Source organism: Papio anubis, chromosome 1 (assembly GCF_008728515.1).
Source record: "Papio anubis isolate 15944 chromosome 1, Panubis1.0, whole genome shotgun sequence".
NCBI lineage: Eukaryota > Metazoa > Chordata > Mammalia > Primates > Cercopithecidae > Papio > Papio anubis.
In genome coordinates this window covers 58,320,945-58,336,826 of record NC_044976.1, presented here as the reverse complement: position 1 = coordinate 58,336,826, position 15,882 = coordinate 58,320,945, and the positions used below count along the sequence as shown (strand labels likewise).

The window sequence follows — 15,882 nt, the reverse complement described above, 5'->3', positions numbered from 1 at the left end:
TTGTTCATATTTTTCAGGCACGATGGTATTTTATTTTTGTTAAAATGGATCTTTTTATAAATATATGCTGAAATATTTATGTATCAAATAATTGAGGTCTATAATTTGCTCCAAAATAATTCAGGGACAGTGGGAATGTGGTAGTAGGGCACAGATGCAGACACAGTGAGAATGGCCATGTGCTGATAATTGTTAGAGCTCATTGACGAGTACACAGTGATTCATGATTGTATTCTTTTATGTACATTTGTAATTTTCAAAAACAGAGTCATTTTTTAAACAAAGGAAATTTTTAAAAATTTTGATAATGGCACACTGCATAATTCAAGGGCACTATTTCTATTGAGAACACCAAGAAAAGATACATGTGTATGCATTTAAGCACACATATATACAAACCAAGATAGTGAGGAAGTTTCCAGGATAAGGCTTAGGGGAAGAAGAAAGCCCAGGGTATGAACTCAATACTTAGGGTCATCTTCTCCCCCTGCCCCCCAGCTCCCAGAAATGTCTTCCAAATTCAGAAAAGTGACTGAGGAACCAAGAAACTGAGCAGAGTTTTTGACAAAGACTCAAAGGCTTATATGGACAAAAATTGGGGTGCAGGGCCCACCAAGGGAGGAATGAGTTTGAACCCCAAACAGCTACATTCTATGGAATTAGAAGATTGATGATATTAAGTGCTGATGGGCAGACAAATAATGCAATGAGCTTGGCAATCTTTAAACATCTTTTATCTCCAGATACATATATAAAAAATTAGTGGATGTAACCACAAGAACACTTGTACAAGAATGTTCATGGCAGGTTTATTCATAGCATCCAAAACTTGGAAACCATTTAAATGTCCGTCAGTACAGAACAGATTGACAAAAAGTGGCACATTCATACAATGAAATACTAATCTGCATTTAAAAAGAGCAACCAACACAGATGAATCTCAAAGCAACTTGCTGAGGAAGAAAGCGGATACAGAAGAGAACCTCTGAGGGAGGAGGGAAATGGACAAGTTGGGGAAGGACACAGCGAGGAGAGACTCAAGGGCAACGGCAATATTGTTGTTCTTTTTAAAAAGAACAATATAGGTGGATAGGCGTATGTCATATAACATGTTGCACCTTACATGCATGTTAGAAATGGTTTTTGCATATAAATATTTCATATTATTTAAAAAACTAAAGTCAACAGACTGATTTCAAATAAGTTTGTGTTGAAATCAGTTTTGAAAGGTTATGTTTTAGCTTCAAAAACCCACAAAAAACTAAAAGGAAAAACCCATATGTGTCTGACATTGTCCCCAATTTGCTGAACCAAGATGAGGCTTACCTGGCACGTTTTTGAAGCCTCCAAGTATGTGACTTCATCCAATAACTTCAGCAGCTCCTGAAACTGACTATCCTGGTACTCAAAGCGTTCTCCAAAGGTGATGGAGCAAATGATATTGGAAACTGCATTGTTTATCTTGAAGTGAGGGTCAAAAGGCTGTCCTGAAGGTGGAGGAAGGGCAAGATGGATCCTTCTGATGGATTTGTCTTCATTTCCTACTAAGAGTCTACTCTATATGGCATAAGACATACCTAGTGCAGAACCATATATGCGGCTCTGGCCACATGACCTTACACTGCGTCTGACATACAACTAGTATTCAGTCAACTCCAGGGAAGTCAAACTGTGGACCAGGGCTTAAATTCAGTAATGTGTTTAGTGCCCATCTTTGCGTATTTACTTCTAAAACTCTTTGAGGACAGAGTCGTGGTTAAGTTGTTCACTGTTCTATCTTCCATTCCTAGCACACTGCTGGGCATAGAACAAGTACTTACTCACTTAGTAAGTATCTGTCCAATGAACAAATGGGCCATAGTCTCTCACATTTGTCATATGCAATGCTCACCGTTCTCCTCTTTTATTGCTTCAGTGAGGTGTTGGGCCTCCTCCTGAATGCGTTCCTCTAAGCTCTTCTTTCCTAAACCAAAGTTCCTTAGTGCTGTCAGAGTGAACCGTCTTTGCTCCTTCCATATCTGGCCACTTGACATAATCAATCCTGGGAAAAAGAAAGTCAACATTACAGTATTCTGATTCCATAATGTGAATATCCCGCAAATGATACGGGGATGTGTATCAGATGAAGGACAGGAGAAGATCATTAAGGCACTTGAAAACTGCCCAGAGAAATAATCCCAAAGCAATGGATAAAATGGCTAATATTTACTGATTGCTTGCAATGTCAGGCACTTTAATATGTATTTTGTTGTGCATTACATAATTTAGTACTCATAGAAACTCTTTGGGATAGGTACAATTATTACCACTCCTCACCCACTCATTTTGCTCATGAAAAAACTGAGGAACAAGGGATAAAGGATAAAATACACTTTACAAGGTCTCACAGTAAGTAAGCAACTAAACAGATGTTCAATTTCAGGTCTGCCTGATTCCAAATCCCATGCTTTGATTATTAGTTACATAAGTGAAGTATTTATGTTATGCTAAAGACTAGGAATGCACTAAGGGATAAGACGGTATCTATACTCTTAAAGAGGCTAAGAAAGGCTTTATAGGAGAGGTCCTATCTAACCCGGACATTAAAAGATGACATAAGGAATCAAGAGAGCAAGGAGGAGTGAATGTTCCATGCAGAAAGAAGAGTACAAGCAAAGAAAAAAAATTTTGGTGGGCTTAACAGACCATCATTTGTTTTATAACACAGGTAATGCCACATTCCTTTCAATTTCAATTCCAGAGCACTCCTCAACACCTTTTAATATCTGACTATGGCCTTCTCACTCACTGAATTGGTCTGCCTCGTTGTCATATGCAGGGATACCTTTTGACCTCGTCTTACTTGCAGCTGCAGTAGATGCTTCTTTCTTGAAATACTGCCTTCCAGTGGTGCTCAGAATACCATTGTCTCCAGATTTTCTTCCTAATTCTCTACCAGCAATTTCCTATGTCTTTTGCTGGTTCATATTCCATTAGATCTTGAAATGGTGGAGTTCTTCAGGAACTTCTTCATCTAAAACTTCTTTTTCTCACCCTATACTCTATTTCTGGTAAATCTTATCAACTCCTAAAATTTTAAATAACATCTATTGATAGTGACCATCTATTTCTGTCCCTGAGCTCCAGAATCTTATATACAACACTGCCTGCTTGACTTCGCTGATTTAAAGGCATTTTGAATTCAGCATATCCATGACTGAACTCACAATTTTCTCCATATGACTTTTCACCCATGCCCAACTAAACCAAATACCTTGTACTAAGTGTTCCTTTTCTCCATCATATACCCATCTGAGTGTCACCTCAACACCTCCTTCTCCCTGCACCTATGTCATCAGGTCTTAAGAGGTATACTTCCTGGATATCTCAAATCCAGGTCTTCCCTGCTGTTATCTTGGTGTAACCTACTGTTATTTCCCTACTGTTATTGGACCTCCCTAGCCTGAGCTACCACTGTCTGTAACCTAAAATGCTACAAAAGTCTCTTGCTCCTTTTCTTCTATTCTCTGAATAGCAGCCTAAATAAAACCTAAAAATGTACAGTGTAAGTATAGTTCCCTTCTCTACTTAAAGCCATTCAAGAGCTTCCATTCATGTTAGGATAAAAACTAATATCCTTAACAGGAACTTGCACGAACTATTCCTGGCCAAGCTCAGTAGTTTCATCTCCCTTTAATTATCTCCTTTTAATCCCCATCCTTGTCATATTGGCCACCTTTCATTTCTCAAGTTCCCTGTCCTTTTCATGTCAGGGACTTTTCATATTCTTTTCTGTCTGCCAGATTGTTTCACCGGTTTATTAAATGAGTATTTACTTACTTTTTCTGCATCCCAGGACTGCATTAATAAGTACATCCTGCACTCGACTTCAAAACACTGTAGACTTCTAACTATTATAGTTAATTGATGCTATTTTTTCTCTCTGCATAGAATATAAACTACATAGGATATGGATTTTATCTATTCTTCTCACTGTTACATCACTCATGCCTAGTACTGTGCTTCACAAGGCAGATAATACAGTGAACGGATATAGAATTAATTGAGGACCTATTTCAAAGAATTGAGAAGCACCTAAAAGTGGTGCTTTGATAGAGTAATAGATTTGAGATTGTCATTTCAATTTTTAAATGTTTCCATATATTTAACGGTAATTTTAAGTGTTCATGCCAATCTGTTCTATCATAGACCAGAAGGCTCAAGATCCTCTGTGTGGCACAACCTTAATGAAAGAGAATAAAGAACTAGAGACAGGAAGAAGCAGCAACAGAATGAGGAAGATCCACATCCATTTTCCTAAGGGGAGAGGGTTGGAAGAGGAAAACAGAGAGAACACGTTCCTCTGCTATAAATGGGTAATGTGGTTACTTCATTAGAAAAGCATCCACAGTAGGTTTGGGCAGGGCATGTGGCTTCTCCCAAATCCCAGTGAGGGATGATCTTATCAAATCTTCTGAGGGAGTGACTTCAGTCAGGAAATGTGAATACCCAGCTTCCTTTAGTGGCAGGAAGTTTACTGTGGGGCTGGTTTCTAGGAGTGTTGTAAAATTATAGCCACCAAGGTGCCTTTAGCAGACTATAGGACTATCAACATCAAACACTCACCTTTCATTGGCCAAGAAACTTACCATTTTTCTTAAAGGTACGTTCTCGCATAGGGGTCATGGGGCGGTTCCCAAAGTTTTGGTCCATGTGGATAAGGGCTTCTTTGATTAAGGGCAAGCCAGTAATAAGAACTGCAGATATGTCACCAAGCTCCAAGCTAAAAAGGTTCCCATATTTCTTCACAAACTGAAAAATAGTTAAATAGTAACAGTTGAATATGCACATATCCATGTGTTCAGAGATGGCGGATGTGTGTAGCTGGAGGGGCTCATACTGAGAGAAGTGTGTGTGTGTCTGTGTGTGTGTGAGAGAGAGAGAGAGAGAGTACATTGATCTCACAGGAATAATTTTATTTCTTTTTCTCCTCCTCTCAACAAGGCTCAGATTCAATTCACTTCAGAATGTGAATGTTTCTTTATAAAATATCTATTTATGTATTCAACCAACATGAATTGAGTGAGCATCTATCATGTGTCCCTAGGGCAAAGGCATGAGGATAAAACTGTAATAAAATAAATAAGTTCTGGCCATGTGGAGTGGCTCATGCCTGTAATCCCAACACTTTGGGGGGCCGAGGTAGGCAGATTGTTTGAGCCCAGGAGTCCGAGACCAGTCTGGGTAACACAGTGAGACCCTGTCTTTACAAAAAAATGAAAAATTAGCTGGGTATGGTTGTACACGCCTGTGGTCCCAGCTACTCAGGAGTCTGAGGTGGGAAGGTCACTTGAGCCTGAGAGGTTGAGCCTGCAGTGAGCCATAATCGTGCCACTGCACTCCAACCTGGGTGACAGAGTGAAAACCTGCCTCAATATATAGACGTAGTAAACAAGATTTCTAACCCCAAGCATCCTAGAGTGTAGCGAACAGAGAGAATTCAGCACATCTGCATTCTCTTCTGAACACTAATCATGTCTCAGCCACTTAAGAAGGCTGAGACTTCTTCAGTCTGGACTTCCTAGTAAATCGTAACTATCTGTTTAATCGAATGAGAATGCCCCCTTCCTAGACTGGGCATAGATTATAGAAACATATGCTAGATAATAGAAGGTGCATTATAGGGCAGGGGCCAAGCATGGAGGAAAGTCCTCAAGCTCTGGAGTTAGGCGGCAATCTGGGGTGTACAGTTCAATCTTTTTGGGCTCTTGGGGAAGTTGCTTTATTTTTTGAGCCTCAGCTCAGCTCCCCAGCTATAAAAGGGAGAAAATTACTCCTCCCTCTTAAGGTTCTGTGAGGAAGAATGAGAGCAGCAATGTGAAAGGCACTTTGTTTTCTGGTTCCAGGCGCACAGCCACCCGGCGAGTCTCTGAGGAATGAAAGAGCTCTGTGTGCAAAGGGCCGTGGATGCATTCTTACGGTGGCAAAGGGGACAAGAACCCACTGGTGTGTGGGAAGAAGGCACTCATGGTCACAGGCAGCCATTGCTAAGCACCTTTCATATTTTATCTCATTAATCTCACAACCACCCTACAGTAGTAATAATTTTTCTCCTCTTTCAAGAGGGAAAACCTGCGTGACAAAGTTTAGTGGGAGTGACAGAGTGAAAGTAAGAATGAGTGAGAGTGAGAGAGTTGGGGTGGGAGAGAGAGAGAGAATGGGGGTGTAAATATCTGCAAATATAGGTTGGAGGACAGTGTACAGTCACGAATCAAAACCCTTCCTAATCTACCTATTCGACAAAGGGTCCCAGGTAGACCCTGCCTTTTGTCTGCCTGGGTTGTGTGTAGCTGCAGGCAGTGGTAACAATCCAAAGGACTTCATTTCCCTTAGGTGTTTGTGGCCTCTTCTCCACAATCCAGATGCTTTTGCACTTACGCTCCACCATGTTCCTCTCAGAGTCCTGTACCCAACAGTCCCCATCTAGGCAAATACAATGGGTTCAGTCCTGAACTCAGTCCTTGTATTCTTTTGGCCCAGAGTCCTCCATCAATCTTTATCTCCTACACAGGATTTCCTGTCTTGCTAGGAAAAGCAGAGCTGAGATTCAATCTCAAGTCAGTTTGCTCCTAAAGTAAGCATCTTTGCTTCTATGAAATGGCAGTAATGGAACCACACACGTTAAGCATTTTTTTAAATGTACACTTGCTGAATTCCTGGATGAACTTCTTAGGCCTGACAAGAAGGATTTCTTGACTAATTTAGAACATTAAATAAGGATGTTTTTGGTAGAGCTGAAAAATATCAGGTTAAGTTAAATGACGTCTAACTAGCAAAGTATACAGCCTAGAATCTCAGCTTGTACTTGGGAGGGATTCAGAACTCCATTACTATTTACTGAAATAAACTTCTTAAGAATTTTATCTCTACCAACTCTCTGCCATTGCATATTTCTAGTTAAACAGAACTAGATCAACAACTTGTATGATATTATCAACTGTTTAAAGATGGAGTAGGAGCCCTGGGATGAGAATGGTGATGTCTAACAATTCTTACAAGCACCCTGTCAGTCATTTTATCCATTGCTTTAGAAAGATTAAATGACCCAGAGGGCTTCTGAGAAGATTTTATAAGGTAGGGCACACTTTTCAATTGCATATCATTAAATGAACCACGAATAAAAAAAAAAAACCTCAACAGAATAAAACAAAAGGAGATAAAAATAAGATGCTTTGAAAGGCAAAAACAGTCTTAAAATCAGAAATGAAAATAGAAAAAGAAAAGAAATGAAACAGAATCTTTAAAAGTCAAACAAACAAAAGTAATAAGGGACAGGAAATGTAATGCTAGGAATAAAAATTCCAAATGTAGCATAAGCATTTTAAAAAGTGTGGAACAAAATAAATGTTTACAGTAAAGAGGAAGAAGTAAAGGATTAGTGGGAGAAGAGATTGAACTATTGAACCATGGCTACCAAGAGATATAAAGTTGACAGAGATTCCACTTAATCTACGTTCTTAAATTTAATAACCAACAGAACAAACACATGAAAAGAGGAAAAGAAAAACAGGAAAAGAGTGTATTAATTCACACTCCCGCCAGCAGTAGGTCAGAGGGTCTGTTCCTGAGCTGTGCCTCTGTGTGTGTGTGTGTGTGTGTGTGTGTGTGTGCGTGCGCACGCGCGCGTGTGTGTGTGTGAGAGAGACAGACAGAGAGAGAGAAATCCTAATAGGCACAAAAATGCATGCTGTTTCTATATTTCTCTAAAGTTTAACATGTTTCCCTCAATCTGGATGTTGTATTTTTAAAGTCATATGTTTATGTCTTTCAAATATTTCCGTATCAAGGTATTCAACTTTTTTTCTCATTGATATATGGAATTTCTAATAAAAAGTTGGAAATATAACTTTATTTTCATTTATATGCAAATCTGGAAAGATATCCACCAAGGTCCTATAGAGGTACTGCTGAGTGTGTGTGTATGTGTGTGTACGTGTGTGTGTGTATGCACATGCGCACGTGTGCACGCATTCACAGTGATGGCAGGATAGGCACAAGGACTCTCTCTTGTTAAACTGTATTTTAATATGCTGTCTCACCGTGTATGGATTGTTGCCTTTACAGTTGAAAAGCTTTTTTATCCAATAAAGAAAAAAAATAAACAAGAAAATGGGAAATAAAGCTTTAAAACAGTGGTTCTTTACTTTTTTGAGTTATAGAATCCTTTGAAAATATAATGTATATCATAGACCTGCTCTCCAGTAAACACATACACAGCTATACACATAAACAGCTTTGCATGCAGTTTCAGGAGTTACCAGTCCCCTGGGGCCCATGAACTCCTTCTAAGAATAATGGTTTCACAGATAGTTCTTGGGGCTGTGCTGGTTTCTGAGAACAGGCTGTGGAGATCAAATTCATGTTCAATTTAACAGGCTTTTATGAGATGCTTAAGAGTTGCCAGGCACCTTCTGGCACTGGTGTATTATAAATGGAGGTAATACAAAGATCAACATGATATGATGTTTTCCTAAAGTGTCAACGTCTCTTGCGAGAGACTGACTGTGCAGAAAAAAATTGGAATGCACAGCAGATGACATGTGTTATTATGCTGATAGAGAGGGACATAAAGCTATCACAAGAAGAGATGACTTTCCACCACAGATATAAGAAAAATATCTTTTTAAAGAGTAGATGGTATCTGAGCCAGATTTTAAATGAAGGTCAGGATGTCACCAAAAAACAAACAGACAAAAACCAACAACCCCCAAACCACAACAATAATAAAAAAACACATGGTAAGAAATTAAAGGCATTCTAGGTTGTGGGAACATCATATACAGATGTAAAGGGGAAATGCAGAAGGTGTTTGGGAGCAAGAGAGCTACCTTGTCTGACTGAAGGATAGGGTTCATTATTTAAAGAGCACTGACCATGTGCCAGGTCAAGACCAGGTGCTGGGGAGTGCAACAAGTCCTTCACTTCAAGAAGCTAACAATCTAATGGAGCATATAGATAAATAATCACTTCTCATTATTATCTATTATCATTCTTTACAATAAAACATTTGATGGGAGGAAGTTAAGAACCACATAAGAGGACCAGGGTTGAGGCAGGCTCCTGGGAAAAGCATCTTCTCAGTCGGTAAGGGAGATGGAAGACAAGGCTGACAAGGTAATCTGAGCTAGGCTGAGGAGAGTCTTAACATCAGGTATAATATTTTGGATCTTGTTTGGTTTTCAATCAGAATTCTAAGATGTTTAAGTAGGAGAGGTGATGCAAGGGAGTGCTTAAGAGTTTGGATTTTGAAGTTATACAAACTTGTTTGAATCCAGGTTCTGCTTCTTAGTTTCTGTGTGATTTGGGAGAAAGTTATTTAACTTTTCTCTGTCTTAGTTTCCAAGTCTATAAAATGGGGGATGTTATTAGTTCCCATGTTTAGTATTGTTGTGATAAGTAATCACGATACTAAAATTAATAATAAAATTATTATGGCTCAGACCATTTTCCCCTATTAAAAATCTTCTGTCCCTTTACTCCATTTAGCCACTTGCCAAAAATCAAAATTTTCTTTAAAATTCAGCCCAATTTCTTCCAACATTCTACAAAAGGTTATCCCCAGGGTTTCCATTTAGTGATCCAATCTCCTTATATCCCATTTGGTTGCCAAGTGTGTACACTATACATTTAGTCATATACAGCCTTGTACTTTGCCTGACATATGATAAGCACTTAATAAATGTCTGTTGAATGAATAAACATGTGAGTAAACCAATTGTCCTCTAACTATGTCATGAAAAGTCAGGCAACATAAAGTAGATAACGGGTATATGTAGGGAGACTCCCTGAAACTATTACTACAGAATAAAAGATGAAATGCTCCTGATTATTGTAAATGCAAAATTGCATGCAGGATTGTGTAAAGACAATGCCAGCTGGGCTGCCAGAATGAGCCAACAGCACGTGATGTGCTTCCCCCTGTAGAGAGCCTGTAAATGGATGTGCAGTCAGGGAGGTTTCACATCACCAAGATTCCTATCCCAGAAAAGCAGATGTTCAAAGCTCTGGGAATGGAATGCAACCCTTGTGGAGAGCCTATAAATGGACGCATGAGGGGCACCTGTTCATATGGATAAGATAGGGCTATAAATGCCCTTATCTTGCCACGGTTCTTCTAGGTCTCTTTAGGGTTAAGGCATACTCCATTCTGGGAATTTTTGGTCTAACTGGTTGTCTAGCTTCACATCCTGTTTCTATTGATTGTTTGTAACCAGCTTTTGCTGCAGCTATTACTGCTGATTAATATCTTGCTAATCATAGGTATGGATGGACTGTGTTTCTGTTTTAAGGCTCTGTTAGAAATTGCTGACGCACACACTATATTGTAAATTCTTATCTCTGTATACTATACTTCTGCATACCGATGTTATGTTAAAGAATTACTTCATCTCCATGTGACCATCTCACCTCATAATCAAACGACCCCAAATCCCTCACTAACCTACCCCCACCCTCACTAAACTTAATAGTAAATGCTGGTGTATCCGGTGCATTGGCAGCATCACAGGACCAGAAGGCAGTGACCCCCCTGGACCCAGCTTTCACTATCTTGTGAGTGTCTTCTATTTCTCGACCTGCCAATCCGCCTGGGAACAAGGAAAGAGTCTCATCACATTGCGGGCCGCTGGCCAGATCCCACAATAGGTATACAAATCAAATAGTCTCAGGTTCAAATCCTTATTCGTTATTATTTAGCTGAATAACCTGGGCAGTTCACTGTTTGTTCTCAGTCAGTTTGCTCCATGGTAAAATGGAAGCAACATCAGATCATACCTAACTTGTGTGCCTATCATGAAGATGAAATGAAAATTAACATAAAAATCCTTATGTAAGATCTATTAGTTAGTACTTAATGTTTTCCAATTGCAAGAATGTAAATTTAATTATAACTAAATTACACAATTTAACTCCAATTGTCTTACACCCAGAAATACAAAAATGCAAACCTATATAAAATAAAAATAAACAGTGACAGTGTGATAAAAAAAAAATCACAGGGCCAAGGATGAGATCCTAATCTCAGTTTTATCACTGGCTAGTTTTGTGACATTAGGCAAGTCATTTAACCTCTCTAGAAACACCTATCTTAGGAATACAACAAAAGTGCAGATCAAGCTTCTTATTCCAGACAAGATTGAATGAAAGCTTTCCATTTTACTTCTATTAATCATGACACCAACGAACACAGACAAAAATATCTTCAAGAAAAGTCTACTCTCTCTAGCCAAAGGACTAGGAAAAGGAAAGCCCAACAGGACAGAAACCATTTAGCCTTTTTACTTCTTTGTTGTGGAGGCAAATACCATGAAAAACATTTGACCCTTCCCAATTCTAAAAGGTCCTACAGCCCTGGAGTACATGGACAGTACCTTGTCTTTCACCCTACTTTGCAATAACGAGGTAGTACCCTTCTCTGCTGAGGCTGTGAGCTGAATTGTGAGTTCTATTCCTAAGCTGAAGTAAAGAAACTCCCTGCAAGAGTCAGAGGGCAAATTAGGACTTCCAGCCTTCTTCTATAGTAATAAGGAGGTGCACTTCCCCTTGGAGCAGATATGGGCAGATCTCTGACTGTCTTCCCTCTGTAGTAAAGAGTAAGCTAGTGTACCAGAGGGTTTCCTGTCTTCTGTTCCATATTCCATTTCCCAAGCTTGTACTGATGAGAATGTGAGATGGGCTTCTGTGGGAGTGGGTAATACAAAGTGGAGTAGACCAGAATAGCACTGCAGAAGCTTTACAACCTGCATTAGTATTTGAATTGCCACCCACGAAAGTGAGCATTCAGAATCTAAATAGGCTATATGCTGAAATAAAAGATCTGTATAGTATCCAGGGTAAGTCTTACAACAAATATATAAAATGTCCAGGATATAGTCCATAATTACTCACCTTATCAAGAATCAAGAGAACATCAATTTGAGTGAATTGACACCAACAGTGAGATGATACAGATGTTGGAAATACAGAATAATTAAATATTTAAAAGCAGCTGTTGTAAAGCTTTTCCAATAACTATGAATAGTCTCAAAACAAACAAAAAATTAGGAAATTTTAACAAAGAAATAAAAGATAAAGAAGAACCAAGTGAAAATGTTAGAACTGAAAAATACAATAGAATAAATTTAAGAATTCAATAAAATAGCTCAATAGCAGAATGGCAGTAATAGAAGAATCTGTGAAATTGAAGACAGATCAGAACATATTCAAACTAAACAACACAGAGAAACTACATTGGAAACAACAAAAACTGAGTTTCAGGAACTTGTGACACAACAAGAGATCTAACATTTGTGCCATCAGTATCCAAGAGTCCAAGAAAGAGAGGAAAAAGAATATGTAGTTGAAGAATAGTTGAAGAAAGAGTGGCTGAAACTCCTCCAAACTGGCAAAATACAAATCTATAGTTTCAGAAACCCAAACAGGATAAACCCAAAGAAAGTGGCACCAAGATCTATCATAATTAAACCTCTAAAAATTAAACAAAAACATAAACAAAGAAAATTTCTTGAAGGAAGGCAGTGAGAAAAGGTTCATTACATATGGGGGATAACAATTCAGATGACAGTAGATTTCTTAACAGAAACCACAGAGGCCAAAAACAAGTAGCACAACATTTTAAAATGTTGAATGAAAGGAATTGTCAACCTAGAATTCTATGTCCAGTGCAAATGTACTTCAGAAATGAAGGTGAAATGAAAACATTCTTATATGAAGGAAAGCTAAGAGAATTTCTTGCCAATTACCTGCACTATAAAATGACTAAAGATAGTTCTTCAGATCCTGAAAGGATATGATAAGCATGGTAGAAAAAAGACAAATGGAAAGGGGTAAATAAAATGGGTAAAATGCAATGAACTATTATTCTCTCGAGTTTCTTTTTTTTTGAGGGAGGCCGAGGTCTCGCTCTGCTGCCCAGGCTGGAGTGCAGTGGCGGATCTCGGCTCACTGCAAGCTCTACCTCCCGGGTTCACGCCATTCTCCTGCCTCAGCCTCCTGGTACAGCTGGGACTACAGGCTCCGCCACCTCCTGCGGCTAGTTTTTGTATTTTTTTAGTAGAGACGGGGTTTCACCGTGTTAGCCAGGATGGTCTCGATCTCCTGACCTTGTGATCCGCCCACCTCGGCCTCCCATCTCTCGAGTTTTCAAAATTGAATTTAACATTTAAAAGTAAAATTATAATATTATCTGATGTAGTTCTCAACGTATATAGAGATAACACTTTGACAATTATGAAGTAGAGAGGGTAAAGGAACCTAAATGGTTGCAAGATATCTATATTTCATTTGAGGTGGTAAAATTTTTATACTAATAGACTGCAATCAGCTACATCTGCATATTGTAATCCTTAGAACAATCACTTGTAAAACACAATACAAAAAGAGCTGCTAAAATCACCTCAGATAAATAAGAATAAAATTATTTTTAATATGTTCAAGTGATTCACAGGAAGATGGGAAAAGGAAAATAGAGGCATAAAAAACAGGAAAAACAAAATAAATAATAAAATGCTAGACAAATCTTAGTATGTCAATAATTACATTAAATATAAATAGTCTACATTCAGCAATTAAAAGACAGAGATTGCCAGAATGAAAAAAAGACCCAAGTATATGCTGTTTTCAAGAAACTAATTTCAAGTATAATGATACAAGAAGGTTAAAAGTTAAAGAATAGTAATGCATATACCGAGCACATACTAATCAGAAACAAAGTTGTTGTGGCTATATTAATCAGATAAAGTAAAGTTTAGGCAAATAAATTTTGAAGAATTAAGAGGGACATTACAGGATAAAGGGATCAATTCACTAAGAAGACATGATAATCTTAAACGTGTATGTGCAAAACAACAGTTTCTAAATACATAAAGGAAAAACTACTAGAACTGGGGAGAAATAGATACTCTCAATTGTCCTTGGAAACTTCAACATTCCTCTTTCAGTAATTGATAGAATAAGTAGACAAGAAGTCAATAAGGACAGAGGCAAACCAAACAATATCATTACTCAGTAAAATCAAATTGATATTGATATCAATTACTTCACCCAATAATAATTTATATCAATTATTCCACCCAACAATACATATTTTTTTCCAGCCTGCGTGGCACATTTATCAAGATAGACTATATCTTGTGTCATTTAATCAACCTTAACATATTTAAAAGAACTGAAATTGTACAAAGTATGATGTTTGACCACAATGGAATCAAACTGGAAATAATTAACAGAATGATAACAAGAAAATCTCCACATACTTGGAAATTAAACAACATATTTACTAAACGAGGGCACAGGTTTGGGGGCTTAGCTTTAACATTCTGTGACTAATTCTGTCAGTCAGTATTACCAATGGGGTATTTCTCCCATAAAGTGATAAAACTTGTTCTATCAATATTTGAGTACAATATACAGCCATGTGTTTAAAGCACTGCAGGTATGTGTAGGGAAAGGAGAACTAATATTTGTTATGTACCAACTATAAGCCATGTCAATATTGACCACTCACTATTTTAATCTTCATAATCACTTGTCTTGCTGTTCTCTCTCAGCAAGATACCTGTGCTGAGTGGCAGGAAAACCGGCACTGGTTTCTTGAGATAGAGTTTGATGGCTGAGAGAACTTGAAAGAATTCAGTCACCAGAGTTGGGGAGTCCTGATGGGAGATTATTGCATAGAGGCAGAAAGAGGCTGCATCAAGAAGGGTCCCAGGTGGTTCAGTCAGGAGTCTGAATACCGTTTGGCAAAAATTTAAGCAGAGGAGGAACATTTTAAAATTATTACTTAGTGAGCGTGCACTGCAAGGGAAGGAGACTGAAGGTGGAGGGATCAATTAGTGTAGTGGGAATAACTCAGTTGAGAAGTGATGAAGATTCAGGTAGTATTATCACCACTTTATGTATGGGAAATGAAGTTTCTCAGAAAGAAAGTATAGCGTTTTTGAGGACAATCATATAAAAGAGGACAAGGTAATCACATTACAAATAAGGTGTTCCAATAATGTTTAACATGACCACATGCAAATTAGTAAACATTTAATAATATTCCATCCCTAGAAAGTGTAGGTGGAATCATGCCTGTTAATGGGTTAGGAAACGAAACCCAAAGTGGGTTTTACCAGGTTACTAGCGTTAGCCACACCACTTCCTGCCCTTCAACCCTGACTCCACCCACGCTCCCGGAACGTCCGGGAATGTCCCTTGTGCTGCAGAACAGGGTTAGGGTGAGGACACGCCAGGTACCTTCTCCCGCTCCTACCTGCTGAATCTCCAGGTGCGACTGCTCGAAGTTCACATGGAAGAAGTTGCCAACGAAGGGCAGGGGCCAGGGCCCCGGCGGGTAGTTCTTTGGGCGCCGTCTTTTGAGAAAGTCAGCAACGAGCAGAAAGGCGACAGTGCCCAGCAGGAGGGTTCGAGGATGGACCACTGCCCAGAGGGCAGCCGCCAGAGAGCCTAGCGCTGCGAGCATGTCGCAGACGTCCTCCTGCTCTTCTGCGGTCTAAGCAGTCGCCGGTCCCCGCAGCGCCTCCCTGCCCCGCCTCGCTCCCAGCCGCGCCCCGCCTCCCAGCCCCGCCCCTTCGCTGCACCCCGCGAAGTTGTCAGGCGCTGGATTCCTGGGAGGACACGCACCAGTCTTACAAAAGACCAGGCTAGGAGCAGTTTCTTTTCTATTCAAGAAGCCCATGGGTTTACTGAGAGCATCACAGACGTTTGAGCCTCTGTTCGTTTCAATCACCGTCTCTCCCATGATTGGAACCATGCCTGGTAAATAGTGATGACAACAGCAGTACCAAGAAACAACATTTCTTGGGCTCTTACTAAATGCCAGACAGCACATCTGCCTCTTTA

At 39.1% G+C, this 15,882-nt stretch overlaps 1 protein-coding gene across 1 annotated transcript in view; it reads right to left on the bottom strand.

The window, feature by feature from the left end:
• LOC116276330 (cytochrome P450 2J2) overlaps positions 1 to 15,551 on the bottom strand; it is a 32,113-nt gene extending 16,562 nt beyond the window's left edge. Inside the window, exons 1-4 of the mRNA XM_031669362.1 lie at positions 15,293 to 15,551; positions 4,629 to 4,791; positions 1,892 to 2,041; positions 1,327 to 1,487 (exon numbers count right to left, since the gene is read on the bottom strand). Coding sequence (XP_031525222.1) covers positions 1,327 to 1,487; positions 1,892 to 2,041; positions 4,629 to 4,791; positions 15,293 to 15,502 — 684 coding nt within the window. The 5' untranslated portion in view covers positions 15,503 to 15,551. The remainder of the gene's footprint in view (positions 1 to 1,326; positions 1,488 to 1,891; positions 2,042 to 4,628; positions 4,792 to 15,292) is intronic.
• Between the last annotated feature and the right edge of the window lie 331 nt (positions 15,552 to 15,882).